We start from the raw sequence: 16,177 nt of genomic DNA, 5'->3' as shown, positions 1-16,177 counted from the left end.
GTGTGTGGGAGGAGGGAGGGGTGTGTGTGTGTGTGGGAGGAGGGAGGGGTGTGTGTGTGGGAGGAGGGAGGGGTGTGTGTGTGTGTGGGAGGATGGAGGGGTGTGTGGGAGGAGGGAGGGGTGTGTGTGTGTGTGGGAAAGGGATGGGTGTGTGTGTGTGTGGGTGGAGGGAGGGGTGTGTGTGTGTGTGTGTGTGTGGGAGGAGTGTGTGTGGGAGGAGGGAGGGGTGTGTGTGTGGGAGGAGGGAGGGGTGTGTGTGGGAGGAGGGAGGGGTGTGTGTGTGGGAGGAGGGAGGGGTGTGTGTGGGAGGAGAGAGGGAGGGATGTGTGTGGGAGGAAGGAGGGGTGTGTGTGTGTGTGGGAGGAGGGAGGGGTGTGTGTGTGTGTGTGTGTGTGGGAGGAGGGAGGGTGTGTGTGTGTGTGTGTGTGTGGGGGAGGGAGGGGGTGTGTGTGTGTGGGGGAGGAGAGAGGGGTGTGTGTATGTGTGTGGGAGGAGGGAGGGGTGTGTGTATGTGTGTGGAAGGAGGGAGGGTTGTGTGTGGAAGGAGGGAGGGTTGTGTGTGGGAGGAGGGAGGGGTGTGTGTGTGTGTGGGAGGAGGGAGGGGTGTGTGTGTGTGGGGGAGGAGAGAGGGGTGTGTGTATGTGTGTGGGAGGAGGGAGGGGTGTGTGTATGTGTGTGGAAGGAGGGAGGGTTGTGTGTGGAAGGAGGGAGGGTTGTGTGTGGGAGGAGGGAGGGGTGTGTGTGTGTGTGGGAGGAGGGAGGGGTGTGTGTGTGTGTGTGGGAGGAGGGAGGGGTGTGTGTGTGTGTGTGGGAGGAGGGAGGGGTGTGTGTGTGTGTGTGTGTTTGTGGGGAGGGAGGGGTGTGTGTGTGTGGGGGAGGAGAGAGGGGTGTGTGTATGTGTGTGGGAGGAGGGAGGGGTGTGTGATGTGTGTGGAAGGAGGGAGGGTTGTGTGTGGAAGGAGGGAGGGTTGTGTGTGGGAGGAGGGAGGGGTGTGTGTGTGTGGGAGGAGGGAGGGGTGTGTGTGTGTGTGTGGGAGGAGGGAGGGGTGTGTGTGTGTGTGTGGGAGGAGGGAGGGGTGTGTGTGTGTGTGGGAGGAGGGAGGGTGCGTGTGTGTGTGTGGGAGGAGGGAGGGGTGTGTGTGTGTATGTGTGTGGAAGGAGGGAGGGTTGTGTGTGGGAGGAGGGAGGGGTGTGTGTGTGTGTGTGGGAGGAGGGAGGGGGGTGTGTGTGTGTGCGTGGGAGGAGGGAGGGGTGTGTGTGTGTGTGTGGGAGGAGGGAGGGGTGTGTGTGTGTGTGGGAGGAGGGAGAGGTATGTGTGTGTGTGGGAGGAGGGAGGGGTGTGTGTGTGTGGGAGGATGGAGGGGTGTGTGGGAGGAGGGAGGGGTGTGTGTGTGTGTGTGTGTGTGTGTGTGGGAAAGGGAGGGGTGTGTGTGTGTGTGTGTGGGAAAGGGAGGGGTGTGTGTGTGTGTGTGTGGGGGAGGGAGGGGTGTGTGTGTGCGTGGGAGCAGGGAGGGGTGTGTGTGTGTGTGTGGGAGGAGGGAGGGGTGTGTGTGTGTGGGAGGAGGGAGGGGTGTGTGTGTGTGTGGGAGGAGGGAGGGGTGTGTGTGGGAGGATGGAGGGGTGTGTGGGAGGAGGGAGGGGTGTGTGTGTGTGTGTGTGGGAAAGGGAGGGGTGTGTGTGTGTGTGGGTGGAGGGAGGGGTGTGTGTTTGTGTGTGGGAGGAGGGAGGGGTGTGTGTGGGAGGAGGGAGGGGTGTGTGTGTGGGAGGAGGGAGAGGTGTGTGTGGGAGGAGGGAGGGGTGTGTGTGGGAGGAGGGAGGGGTGTGTGTGTGGGTGGAGGTAGGGGTGTGTGTGTGGGAGGAGGGAGGGGTGTGTGTGTAGGAGGAGGGAGAGGTGTGTGTGGGAGGAGGGAGGGGTGTGTGTGTGGGAGGAGGGAGGGGTGTGTGTGTGGGAGGAGGGAGGGGTGTGTGTGTGGGAGGAGGGAGGGGTGTGTGTGTGTGTGGGAGGAGGGAGGGATGTGTGTGGGAGGAAGGAGGGGTGTGTGGTGTGTGGGAGGAGGGAGGGGTGTGTGTGTGTGTGTGTGTGTGTGGGAGGAGGGAGGGGTGTGTGTGTGTGTGGGAGGAGGGAGAGGTGTGTGTGTGTGTGTGGGAGGAGGGAGGGGTGTGTGTGTGTGGGGGAGGGAGGGGTGTGTGTGTGTGTGGGAGGAGGGAGAGGTGTGTGTGTGTGTGTGTGTGGGGGGGGGAGGGAGGGGTGTGTGTGTGTGGGGGAGGAGAGAGGGGTGTGTGTATGTGTGTGGGAGGAGGGAGGGGTGTGTGTGTGTGGGGGAGGGAGGGGTGTGTGTGTGCGTGGGAGGAGGGAGGGGTGTGTGTGTGTGTGGGAGGAGGGAGGGGTGTGTGTGTGTGTGTGTGTGGGAGGAGGGAGGGGTGTGTGTGTGTGTGTGGGAGGAGGGAGGGGTGTGTGTGTGTGTGTGTGGGAGGAGGGAGGGGTGTGTGTGGGAGGAGGGAGGGGTGTGTGTGTGTGTGGGAGGAGGGAGGGGTGCGTGTGTGTGTGTGGGAGGAGGGAGGGGTGTGTGTGTGTGTGTGTGGGAGGAGGGAGGGGTGTGTGTGTGTGTGTGTGTGGGAGGAGGGAGGGGTGCGTGGGGGAGGAAGAAGGGGTGTGTGTCTGTGTTTGTGTGTGTGTGTGGGAGGAGGAGGGAGGGGTGTGTGTGTTTGTGTGTGGGAGGAGGGAGGGATGTGTGTGTGTATGTGGGAGGAGGGAGGGGTGTGTGTGGGAGGAGGGAGGTGTGTGTGTGTGTGGGAGGAGGGAGGTGTGTGTGTGTGTGTTCGTGTGTGTGGGAGGAGGGAGGGTGTGTGTGTGTGGGAGGAGGGAGGTGTGTGTGTGTGTGTTTGTGTGTGTGGGAGGAGGGAGGGATGTGTGTGTGTATGTGGGAGGAGGGAGGGGTGTCTGTGGGAGGAGGGAGGTGTGTGTGTTTGTGTGCGTGGGAGAGGAGGGAGGGGTGTGTGTGTGTGTGGGAGGAGGGAGGGGTGTGTGTGTGTGTGTGTGGGAGGAGGGAGGGATGTGTGTGTGTATGTGGGAGGAGGGAGGGGTGTGTGTGGGAGGAGGGAGGTGTGTGTGTGTGTGTGTGTTTGTGTGTGTGGGAGGAGGGAGGGGTGTGTGTGTGTGTGGGGAGGAGGGAGGGGTGTGTGTGTGTGGGAGGAGGGAGCTGTGTGTGTGTGTGGGAGGAGGGAGGGGTGTGTGTGTGTGTGTGGGAGGAGGGGTGTGCGTATGTGTTTGTGTGAGTGAGAGAGTGGAAGAGAGAGGGTGTGTGTGTGTGTGAGAGGGGTGTGTGTCTGTGTGATGGGAGAGAGGATGAATGTGTGTGGGGGGAGAAAGGGAGAGCATGTGTGTGTGTTTGGGTGAGAGGGGTGAGTGTGTGTGTTCGTCAGTGAGAGTGAGAGCAGGGAGAGTGTATGTGTGTGAGAGGAGATTGTGTGTGTGGGAGAGAGGGGTGAGTGTACGTGTGGGGAGAGAGGGTTGGCTGTGTGGGAGAGAGGGGTGAGTGTGTGTGTGTGTGTGTGTGAGTGAAAGTGAGGGCAGGGAGAGTGTATGTGTGTGAGAGAGAGGAGATTGTGTGTGTGGGAAAGAGGGGTGAGTGAGTGTGTGTGTGTGTGTGTGTGTGATTGAGAGTGAGGGCAGGAAGAGTGTATGTGTGTGAGAGAGAGGAGATTGTGTGTTTGTGGGAGAGGGGGGTGAGTTTACGTGTGGGGAGAGAGGGTTGAGTGTGTGGGAGAGAGGGGTGAATGTGTGTGTGTGTGAGTGAGAGTGAGGGCAGGAAGAGTGTATGTGTGTGAGAGGAGATTGTGTGTGTGTGGGAGAGAGGGGTGAGTGTGTGTGTGTATGTGTGTGTGTGAGAGGGCAGGAAGAGTGTATGTGTGTGAGAGAGAGGAGATTGTGTGTGTGTGGGAGAGAGGGGTGAGTGTACGTGTGGGGAGAGAGGGTTGAGTGTGTGAGAGAGAGGGGTGAGTGTGTGTGTGTGTGTGTGCATGTGAGAGAGAGCAGGGAGAGTGTATGTGTGAGAGAGAGAGGAGATTGTCTGTGTGTGGGAGAGAGGGGTGAGTGTACGTGTGTGTGTGTAAGTGGGAGAGAGTGTTGAGTGTGTGTGTGGGAGAGAGGGGTGAATGTGTGCGTGTGTGAGAGAGAGAGAGAGAGAGAGGTGAGTGTGTGTGAGTGGGAGGAGGGAGGTATGTGTGTGTGTGGGAGAGAGGGGTGAATATGTGTTTGTGAGAGAGAGAGAGAGGTGAGTGTGTGTGAGTGGGAGGAGGGAGGTGTGTGTGTGTGTGTGTGGGAGAGAGGGTTGAGTGTGTGTGTGGGAGAGAGGGGTGAATATGTGTGTGTGTGTGCGCGCGCATGGGAGAGAGAGAGGTGAGTGTGTGTGAGTGGGAGGAGGGAGGTGTGTGTGTGTGTGCGCATGGGAGAGAGAGAGAGAGGTGAGTGTGTGTGTGTGGGAGGAGGGAGGTGTGTGTGTGGGAGAGAGGGGTGAGTATTTGTGTGTGTGTGCATGGGAGAGAGAGAGAGGTGAGTGTGCGTGTGGGAGGAGGGAGGTGTGTGTGTGGGAGAGAGGGGTGTGTGTGTGTGTGTGGGAGAGAGGGGTGTGTGTGTGTGTGGGAGGAGGGAGGTGTGTGTGTGTGGGAGAGAGGGGTGAATATGTGTTTGTGAGAGCGAGAAAGAGAGAGAGAGAGAGAGAGAGGTGAGTGTGTGTGAGTGGGAGGAGGGAGGTGTGTGTGTGGGAGAGAGGGTTGAGTGTGTGTGTGGGAGAGAGGGGTGAATATGTGTGTGTGTGTGTGTGTGCGTGCGCGCATGGGAGAGAGAGAGAGGTGAGTGTGTGTGTGTGGGAGAGAGGGCTGAGTGTGTGTGTGTGTGGGAGGAGGGAGGTGTCTGTGTGTGGGAGAGAGGGGTGAGTGTTTGTGTGTGTGTGCATGGGAGAGAGAGCAGGGAGAGTGTGTGTAGGAGAGAGAAGTGATTGTGTGGGTGGTGCGAGAGCGAGGGGTGAGAGTGTGTGTGGGGCTGATTATTGTGTGTCTGTATCTGTGTTTGTGTGTGTAGAGGTCTGATTATTGTGTGTCTGAGTCTGAGAAGGGGCTAATTGCTGTGCGTGAAACATCTCTGCCCATCTCAAAAACCTCCTTGAAACATACTTTGACAGCATCCTCTTCTATCACCACTTTTCTTCCTGCTTGGGTACATTAGAAGCACTTTGTACTTGACATAGGTCATTAAAATACTGCCTGTAAAAGCTCTCAACATTTACCATCAACAGCCATTAGGTTCATAACATTAACTCAGTTGATGCGCCACAAGTGCCACATTGCATGTGCGCTCAAAAAATTCCAGACACCTCTGCACTGGGCCAGAAGCTGTGATTGTGTGTTGGTGTTATGGGGGTGAGGGTGAGTGGGACTCCTGAGACTGAGTGAGCCAAACAGGCACACACTCTCCCACACTCAGTCTCTCTCACACTCACTCACCCTCCCACACTCACTCACTTCTCTTTCCCACACTCACTCTCTCTCTCACACTCACTTACTCTCTCACACACTCACTCACTCTCTCTCTCTCCGCCACACTCTCTCTCCCCATCCACCCACTCACTCTCTCTCTCTATCCCCCACATACTCACTCACACTCTCTCTCTCTCTCTCCCACTCACCACTCTCTCGCTCTCTCCTTCACATACACTCTCTCTCTCACACACACTCTCTCTCACACTCTCGCTCTCTCTCTATCTCCCACAAACTCACTCACTTTCTCTCGTTCTCTCTCTCCCCCCCAATACACTCTCTCTCACACACACACTCACTCTCTCTCTCACACACACATACTCACTCTCTCTCTCTCCGCCACACTCTCTCTCCCCCATCCACCCACTCACTCTCTCTCTCTATCCCCCACATACTCACTCACACTCTCTCTCTCTCTCTCTCCCACTCACCACTCTCTCGCTCTCTCCTTCATATACACTCTCTCTCACACACACTCACTCTCTCTCCCACTCAATCACTCTCTCTCTCCCACACACACATTCACTCTCCCTCTCACTCACTCTCTCACTCCCGCTCTCTCTCCCACACACTCACTCACTCACACACTCTCTCTCCTGCAGTCACTCATTCTCTCTCTCTCCCACACACTCACTGACTCTCTCTCCCTCACACACACTCACTCTCTCTCTCTCTTCCATGCACTCACTCTCTTTCTCTCCCTCACACTCACTTATTCAGTCTCTCTCACTCTCCCACACACACTCTCTCTCCCCCACACACTCAGTCGCTCTCTCTCACTCTTTTCCACGCACTCACTCACTCCCTCTCTCTTCCACACACTCTCTCCCTCTCCCTCTTCCACACCCACTCGCTCACTCTCTCTCTTCCACACACTCACTTGTTCTCCCTCTCTCCCACTCACTCACTCTCCGTCTCTCTCTCCCTCCCACACGCTCTCTCACTCTCTCTTTCCCACACACTTACTTACTCTCCATCTCTCTCCCTCCCGCACACTCTCTCACTCTCCCACACACACTCACTCAGTCTCTCTCTCCCACACATTCACTCTCTCCCACACACACACACTCACTCATCACTTTTTCCCTCTCTCCCATGCACTCTCTCTCTCCCGTACAATCAATCACTCTCTCTCTCTTCCACGTACTCTCTCACTCTCACTCTCTCTCTTCTGCACACTCACTCATTGAGAGTGAGTGGAAGAGATAGAGAGAGAGAATGTGGGAAAAAGAGACAGAGAGTGAGTGTGTGTGTGGCAGGGAGTGAGGGAGAGAGTGAGAGAGTGTATGGGAGTGAGAAAGAGCGAGAGAGAGCGAGTGAGTGTGAGGGATAGAGAGAGTGTGTGAGTGGGAAATAGACAGAGAGAGTGAGCGAGTGTGAGGGAGAGAGGGGGATAGTCAGTGAGTTTATGGGAGAGAGAATGAGCGGGAGAGAGAGAGTAAGTGAGTGTGTGGGGGAAAGAGAGAGTGAGTGAGTGTGTGGAAGAGAGAAAGAGATAGTGAGTCAGTGTGTGGGAGGAGAGAGAGAGACATGAGTGAGTGTGTGGGAGAGAGTGAGGGGGAGCGGGTTAGTGTGTGGGAGTGAGGCAGTGAGAGTATGTAAGTGTGTGGGAGAGAGAGATAGAAAGGAGTGTTTGGGGTGGGAGAGAGAGAGACTGAGTGAGTGAGAGGGAGAGAGAGAGTGAGTGAGTGTGTGGGAGAGAGAGTGAGCAAGAGAGGGTGAGTGAGTGTGTGGGAGAGGGAGGGAGTGAGTGAGTGTGTGGGAGAGAGAGAAAGAGTGATGAGTGAATGTGTGTGGAAGGGAAGGAGTAATGAGTGAGTGTGTGTGGGAGAAACAGAGAAAGTGAGTGAATGTGTGGGAGAGGGAGAGAATGAGTGAGTGAGCGTCTAAGACAGAGAGAGTGACTGACTGAGAGAGCAAGTGTCTGAGAGAGAGTGTGAGTAAGTGTCTGAGAGAGAGAGTGTGAGCGTGTGGGAGACAGAGAGAGTGAGTGTGTGGGAACAAGAAAGAGAGGGAGAGAGTGAGAGGAAGAGAGAGAGTGAGTGAATATGTGGGAAAGAAAGACAGTGAGTGAGTGTGTGGGAGAGAGAGACAGAGCGAGAGTGTGAGTATATGGGAGAGAAAGAGAGAGTGAGAGAGAGTGAGTGAGTGTGTGGGTTAGAAAGTTAGAGAGGACTGAGTGTGTGTGTGGGAGAGAGAGAGTGAGTGAGAGAGAGTGAGTAAGTGTGTGGGAGAGAGGGAGAGTGAGTATGTGATAGACAGAGAGTGTGAGTGTGTGGGATCGAGAGAGAGAGCGAGTGAGTGTGTGGGAGAAAGTGTGAGTGAATAAGTGTGTGGGAGAGAGAGGGAGTGAGAGAGAGAGAGAGAGAGTGTCTGGGAGACAGAGAGGGTGAGTGACTGTGATAGAGAGAAAGAGAGCAAGAGGGAGTGAGTGAGTGTGAGGGAGAGAAAGAGTGACTGACTATGTGTGGGAAATAGATATAGAGAGTGAGTGAGTGTGTGCAGAGAGAGAGAGTGAGAGAGAGAGTGAATGTGTGGGAGAGAGAGAGTGAGGGTATGGGAGAGAGAGAGAGTGACTGTGTGGGACAGAGAGAGAATGAGCCAGTGAGTTTGTGGGAGAGAGATGAAGAGAGAATGAGTGAGTGTGCAGAGAGAGAGGAGTGAGTGTGTGGGAGGGAGAGTGAGAGACAGAGAGTGTGTGTATGTAGGAGAGAGAGAGTGAGTGAGACTGTGTGGGAGAGAGTGAGTGAGTGGGTGTGTGGGGGAGAGAGAGAGAGAGGGAGAGTGAGTGTGTGTGTGAGAGAGAGAGCATGGGGGAGTGAATGAGTTTGTGGGAGAGAGAGTGAGTGAGTGGGTGTGTGGGGGAGAGAGAGAGAGTGTGAGTGTGTGTGTGGGGGAGAGAGAGAGAGAGGAAGAGTGAGTGTGTGTATGTAGGAGAGAGAGTGAGTGAGACTGTGTGGAAGAGAGGGAGAGTGAGTGTGTGTGTGAGAGAGAGAGAGCATGGGGGAGTGAATGAGTTTGTGGGAGAGAGAGTGAGTGAGTGGGTGTGTGGGGGAGAGAGAGAGAGAGGGAGAGTGAGTGTGTGTGTGTGAGAGAGAGAGCATGGGGGAGTGAATGAGTTTGTGGGAGAGAGAGTGAGTGAGTGGGTGTGTGGGGAGAGAGAGAGAGAGAGAGAGAGGGAGAGTGAGTGTGTGTGTGAGAGAGAGAGCATGGGGGAGTGAATGAGTTTGTGGGAGAGAGAGTGAGTGAGTGGGTGTGTGGGGGAGAGAGAGAGAGAGGGAGAGTGAGTGTGTGTGTGTGAGAGAGAGAGCATGGGGGAGTGAATGAGTTTGTGGGAGAGAGAGTGAGTGAGTGGGTGTGTGGGGGAGAGAGAGAGAGAGAGAGAGAGGGAGAGTGAGTGTGTGTGTGAGAGAGAGAGCATGGGGGAGTGAATGAGTTTGTGGGAGAGAGAGTGAGTGACTGTGTGGGAGAGAGAGGAAGAGTGAGTATGTCGGAGTGAGAGAGAACAAGTTAGTGTGTGGGAGTGAGAGAGGGAGAGTGGCTGAGTGTGTGGGGAAGAAAAATAGAGAGGAGTGAGTGAGTGTGTGGAAGAGAGTGAGTGGGAGAGAGATAGAGAGGACTGGGTGTGTGGGGGAGAGAGTGAGAATGAGTGAGTGTGTGGAAGAGAGAGAGAGAGCAAGAGAGAGAGTGATTGAGTGTGTGGGGTGGAGACAGAGTGAGTGTGTGGGATAGAGAGAGAGAGAGAGTGAATGACCATGTGGGAGAGGGAGAGAGTGAGTGTGTGAAAGGGATAGAGTGAGTGAGTGTGTGGGGGAGAGAGTGAGTGAGTGTGTGGGATAGAGAGTGAATGACCGTGTGGGGTAGAGAGAGAGAGTGAATGACCGTGTGGGAGAGAGAGGGATTGAGTGTGTGGAAGAGAGAAAAAGATAGTGAGTCAGTGTGTGGGAGGAGAAAGAGAGAGATGAGTGAGTGTGTGGGAGAGAGTGAGGGAGACCAGGTTAGTGTGCGGGAGTGAGGCAGCGAGAGTAAGAAAGTGTGTGGGAGAGAGAGAGGGAAAGGTAGCATGAGTGAGTGTGTGGGAGAGAGTGATAGAGTGAGTGGGTGTGAAAGAGGGAGAGAGAGATGAGTGAGCGTGTGGAAGAGTGAGTGAGTGCATGGAAGAGAGAGAGGGAGAGTGAGTGTGTGTGTGATCGAGAAAGAGTGAGTGAGCGCGTGGGAGAGAGAGTGAGTGAGTAAGTGTCTAAGTGGAAAGAGAGTGACTGACTCAGAGAGTGAGTGCGTGTCTGAGAGAGAGACTGAGTAAATGTCAGAGAGAGAGTGAAAGTGAGTGAGCATGTGGGAGACAGAGAGAGTGACTGTATGAGAGCGAGTGAGTGTGTGGCAGAGGGAAAATGTGTGAGTGACTGTGTGGGAGAGAGAGGGAGTAAGAGAGAGTGAATGAGTGAGAGAGTGAGTCTGTGGGTAAGTGAGTTAAAGTGTGGGAGTGAGAGAGGGAGAGTAAGTGAGTGTGTGGGAGACAGAGACTGAGTAAGTGAGTGTGTGTGAGAGAGAGAGATGGAGAGTGAGTGAGTTTGTGGGAGGGAGAGAGAGAGAGGGAGCGTGAGTGAGTGTGTGGGAGAGAGTGAAGGAGTGAGTGGGTGTGTGGAAGAGGGAGAGAGAGATGAGTGAGTGTGGAAGAGTGAGTGAGTGCGCGGAAGAGTGAGATAGAGTGAGTGCGTGGGAGAGAGAGAGAGAGAGAGTGAGTGAGTGTGTGGGAGACAGGGAGAGTGAGTGTGTGGGAGAGAGAGTGTGAGTGAATGTGTGGGAGGCAGGGAGAGTGAGAGTGTGGGATCGAGAGAGCGAGTGAGTGTGTGGGAGACAGAGAGAGTGAGTAAGTGTCTAAGTGGCGAGTGACTGACTCTGAGAGAGCGAGTGCGTGTGTGTGTCACTCACTCTCCATCTCTCTCTCTCCCACACACTCACTCTCCCTCTCACACAGTCGATCACTCTCCCTCTCTCTCCCTGAGACACTCACTCTCCCTTTCTCCCTCTAACTCACTCACTCTCACTCTCTCCCACACACACATTCACTTACACACTCTCTCTCTCCCACACACTCACTCTCTTGTTCCCACACATTCACTCACTCTCTCTTTATCTCTCTCTCGCTCACTCGCTCTCTCTCTCTACACACTCACGTACTCTCCCTCTCAATTTTTCACATACGCTCACTCACACTCTCTCGTTCTCTCTCTCCCTCTCCCATACACTCACACACTCTGTCTCTCTCTCTCCCACACATTCGCTCACTCTCCCAAACACACACACTCTCTTCTACACATTCACTCATTCTCTCTGTCTTCCACACACTCACTCACTCTCTCTCCTACACATTCACTCATGCTCCCTTTCCCACACACACTCACTCTCTCCCACACACAGTCTCACTCTCTCCCACAAAGTCACCCACTCTCTCCCACACACTCACGCTCTCTCTCTCCCACACACACTCACTCGATCTCTCCGTCTATCCCACACATTCACTCTCTCTCTCTCTTCTACACTCACGCACTCTCTCTCCCACACTTTCACTCACTCTCCCTTTCCCACACACTCACTCACTCTCTCCCACACTCACTCTCTCTCTCCCACACACCCACTCTCTCCCCCCCCGCACACTCACTCGATCTCTCCGTCTATCCCACACATTCACACTCTCTCTCTCTCCCCCACACACACTCACTCTCACTCCCACACTCACTCACTCTCTCTCCCCCACACACTCTCACTCTCTCTGCACCACACACTCTCTCACTTTCTCCCACACACTTTCTCTCCCCTACATACTCACTCACTCTCTCTCCTACACTGCCTCACTCACTCTCTCTCCCACACACTCATTCACTCACTCTTTCTCTCTCCCACACATTCATTCACTCTCTCTCCCTCTCTCCCATACACTCGCTCTCTCTCTCCCACACACTCATTCACTCACTCTTTCTCTCTCTCCCACACAATCATTCACTCTCTCTCACTCTCCCTCTCTCCCATACACTCGCTCTCTCTCTCCCACACACTCAGTCCCTGTCTCTTCCACACACTCACTCAATCTCTCCCTGCCACACACTCACTCAGTCTCTCTCCCCCACACACTCATTCACTTTTTCTCTCTCCCACACACTCATTCATTCTCTCTCCCCCACTCACTCACATACTCTCTCTCTCCCCCACTCACACACATACTCTCTCTCACACACTCATGCACTCCCATCACATTCTCTCTCTCTCTCCCACTTTCTTTCTCTCTCCCCAACACTCAATCACTCTCTCTCCCTCACATTCACTAATTCGCTCACACTCTCTCCCACACACTCACTCTCTCCCTGCCCTCACTCACTTTCTCTCCCACTCTCCCTTTCCCAGACACTCACTCACTCTCTCTCTCTTTCCCCATTCACTCTATCTCTCCCCCCCACACACACTCTCTCTCTCCCTCTCCCACACACTTTCTTTCTCTCTCTCTCTCTGCCACACACTCACTCACTCCTTTTATCTCTCCCTCCCACACACTCACTCTCCCTCTCTCTGTCCCCCGTACACTCACTCATTCTCTCTCTCTCTGTCCCCAACACACTCACTTGCTCTCTCTCTCTTCCCCACACTCACTCAATAATTCTCTCCCCCACACACTCACTCACTCTCTCTCACACACACTCGGTCACTCTCCCTCTCTCTCTCCCTGAGACACTCACTCTCCCTCTCACCCCCACACACTCTCCCTCTCTCCCACACACACTCTCTCCCTCTCTCCCACACACACACTCTCCCTCTCTTCCACACACACACTCTCCCACACACACACTCTCCCTCTCTCCCACACACACACTCTCCCTCTCTCCCACACACTCACTCACACACACTCAATTACTCTCTGACACAGTCACTCATGCTCTCTCTGTCTCTCCCACACACTCACTCACTCTCTCTCTCTCCCCTCACTTGCTCACTCACTCTCTCTTTCTCTCCTCCTCCCTCCCACACACTCACTCACTCCTGTTAGTGGCGAATACCACTCCACTTATCGGCAATTTTAAAACTCATTCTGGGGACCACATTGGGAGGCTTTGGCCTGGTTTAGACTATCATTGGATAAGCCTGGTTTAGACTATCATTGGAATACCTCAATTATAAACTAGGGGCCAATTTACATATTCACATTCCTGCTGCCTAACTTCATCCGTTGGTTGGGCATATCATGGAATTCTCTTCATCTGATGCCTCAATTAATCTGCGATTCATGAAAAATTGTGGAGGTGAATCATTGATATGCTCCAGGCAGGTGAAACTTTGTTTCTTGAGAATAGTCTCATTCTGAATATAATCATATTGTAACTCACTGACAATTATCTATGATTATACCTTAATGATGAAAGAAACAGGAAATATTAAAAAAGACAATTCTATTTGCTGGAATACCTTGTGATCGACTCCCAGATCCCCTTGTCTTCAGAATCTTCATCACTGAGAAGGTCTTCATTTATTTTGCCAGGCTTTTTGTGCACCTGTAAGTACACAAAACTGAACTGGAATTGATATAACTGACTGAAGCTCAGGGAACAAGACTGATGTCAGCACAGTATCACTATCATCTCCGGCCCTGTACAGGAAGTGAGAAATCGGAAACTGCTGGTTCACCTTGCTGTCTAGGAAAGGGTATCCAGTCTCAGTAGGCGAGCTCCACTTGGCTTGTTAATAATAGACAAAAGGATAAGTGAGAGCTGGTATAGCCATCACTACTATTGGTCACATCAGTACTCCATCAACTCCAGTTATACTTTAGCCAAATTAGTAACAGTCAGGCAGCCTTAGTGACAGTCTACAACTTCAATATAACTTTGCCAACCTCAGTACAGATTACTAACTTCAGTGTCAATCTTTTAACTTCAGTATAACTCTATCAATCTCCGAAAGTTTTATTAATCTCAGTAAGTTTACTAATAACATGACCTAATACATGAAAGAAATAATAAACTATGTAAATCAAACTTTGGTTCTTTTTGCTTCTTTAAAAATGAACTTTGCTGAACCAAAAGATGGCTGCCACAAGCCACCTAATGAATTGAAATTGTAAGCTGACCACTAAGGCATAATGTGGATTGTACTGGAGACATGTTCTGACATGTTGCTCATGGAATCTCACACCTGGGACTGTCAAGGTCCATTTCAAAAAGGAACTATTGAAAGGAAATGGATGTCACTTGCATCTTTAAAGCTTACCCCTCTAGCGGAGTCTGAAGGTCTACCGAGACAATAGCTACCCAGAACAGATTCATCAATATGAACAATGACTCTTTCAGAGGCTAATGACTGGGACATTGTAAGCCACAAAACAAAAGCCGGATCCAGACACCAGATAAACATCCCTTTATGAAATCATTGTGGAGGAAGGAGGTCACATGACTTGAATGACCATTTTGAAATCTCTATATATAGTTCAGAACTCAGAAGCAGGGCAGCCTGTTGATTTAACTCCAACCTGCAAACATCCAACAGCAAGATGTGGGTGTACCTACAGCTTGTTCAAGAAGGCAGCTCATCACCACCTTCTCAAGGGAAATTAGGGATGGGTAATGAATACTGGCCTAGCCAGCGATGCCCACATCCCATGAATGAATTTTAAAAAAAGATTCCAGCCTGACCAAGCAGCCTGCAACAAGCCCTCCTTGAAGCCTCTTTACCTGAAAGCCACTGGCCACCTCCTGCCAAGCAGGTTAAGTCTTTGACTATCAACCTCATTTCAATGCACTACCATCATCTTTAAAGAAATTCTGCACTGCCTTCAGCCAGGAGCCTGCCTGGACTGGAACTTCTCTGTGAGGGAACCCCCTCTGCATTTGGGCTTTCTGGACTCTGGCAATCATGTGAACTGATATCTTTTTGCCAATAATTTATAGTTGTAAGACCCTTCTTTCCTATCCCTTACTGTATACTTCTGTGCGTATGTGAAGCTGCAATCACCGCCCCTCCACCCCCGGTTTAAACGTGTGAATAAATTTCTGATTTAGTCCTGTTAAATCACCGTCCAGCCCTTACAATCATATTTGGTTCAAAGAAGGGAGTTCATTCCCAGGGGCAGCATGGCTTCAGAGGTGGGCGTTGATTTTGATGGCCCAACAGTACACAATATTAAATATCGTAAGCTAACATATCATGCAAATTCAATGTTCTTTTGAGATTTACCGTGGAGACTGATTTATTCTTAGCTACTGAGTTATCTGTGAATTACTTTACATACACAAGTGAGATGCCAGTGTCTGCCAGAGAAATTAGTGAAGAAACTCACAAGGATGTGGCTCAGTAAACCATAGAACCATAGAAAAGTTACAGCACAGAAGGAAGCCATTCAGCCCTTCTTGTCCATGCCAGCCCGAGGACACCCAGGTGCCCTTTCTAAACCCATCTTCCTGCACCCGGCCGATAGCCCTGCAGCTTACAGCACTTAAGGTGCAGATCCAGCTACTCTTAAAAGAGTTTAAGAGTTTCTGCCTCTACCACCAACTTGGGCAGTGAATTCCAGACACCCATTACCGTCTGCGTAGAAAAGTTCTTCCTCATATCCTCCCTACCCTCTCTGCCACTTATCTTGAATCTATGTCCTCTGGTTCTAGAATTCTCCATCAAGGGAAACAATTTTATCCTGTCCACTCTATCTATTCCCCTCATAATTTTGTACACCTCAAACAAGTCACCTTTCAGCCTTCTTTGTTCTATGGAAAATAACCCCAACCTATCCAATCTCTCCTCATAGCTACACTTTTCTAACCCTGGCAACATTCTCGTAAACCTCTTCTGCACTCTCTCCACAGCTATTACATCCTTCCTGTAATGTGATGACCAGAACTGCACACAATACTCCAGTTGTGGCCTCACCAGTGTTTTATACAATTCCAACATTATATCCTTATTTTTTATTCTATACCTCTGCCAATGAAGGAGAGCATTCCATATGCCTTCTTTACAACCTTGTCTATTTGAAATGCTGCCTTCAGGGACCAGGCAGCAGTAAAGTGCTCAATTATGTCATGAAAGGCTGGCCTAAAGAGCGAGAAATTGCAGGAATATTTCACATGTAGAAATGAACTGAGTGTAGATCAAGGGGCTTTGGGGCTTAAGAGACATTATTCTACCAAGGGATAGGAGAGGCAACATAGACGTAATGGTACAGTTCAGGGAGTTACTATTGTATTATTGAACTTTAATTTTAATTAATGCCACTGGAACTGCTCTGTGCTTACATTCTTATTAATTCACTTACTGTAATAATTAATCCAATTGAATTTTTAAATTTCCCAACTTCTAATTTGAACTAATGCTCTAGATTAGGAAGAGAAAAAGAGAAGAATAGTCGCCAACAAACCACTTTGCTGCTTCCCTGTGATGTCACATTTTGTTTTTTTTAATGTGGCCAGTTGGCTCTGAGCCCATTCACTCTTTATCCTCCCACTGGTCTCGCTGTGCTCTGCCCCAGGTAGCAGGACATATTGAGATAGTGATTAACAAAGCAAATGGGATCTGGGGGCTTTTAAAATAAAGGTATTGAGTACAAAGGCAGGAAAGTTATGGTGAGGCTTTGTAAAGCTCTGGTCGGCCACAACAAGACTGC

The 16,177-nt window shown here is 51.9% G+C and overlaps 1 protein-coding gene across 2 annotated transcripts in view; it reads right to left on the bottom strand.

Annotated features, from left to right (window-relative positions):
- The window catches only part of uggt2 (UDP-glucose glycoprotein glucosyltransferase 2), a 400,098-nt gene that overhangs the window by 53,229 nt on the left and 330,692 nt on the right, over positions 1–16,177 (bottom strand). For both annotated transcript variants that reach the window (XM_078545909.1, XM_078545910.1), the window contains exon 32: positions 12,991–13,076. In XM_078545909.1, coding sequence (XP_078402035.1) covers positions 12,991–13,076 — 86 coding nt within the window. The remainder of the gene's footprint in view (positions 1–12,990; positions 13,077–16,177) is intronic.

Source organism: Cetorhinus maximus, chromosome 7 (genome assembly GCF_964194155.1).
Source record: "Cetorhinus maximus chromosome 7, sCetMax3.hap1.1, whole genome shotgun sequence".
In the NCBI taxonomy this organism is placed as follows: Eukaryota; Metazoa; Chordata; class Chondrichthyes; order Lamniformes; family Cetorhinidae; genus Cetorhinus; species Cetorhinus maximus.
This window is presented reverse-complemented; position numbering and strand designations above follow the sequence as displayed.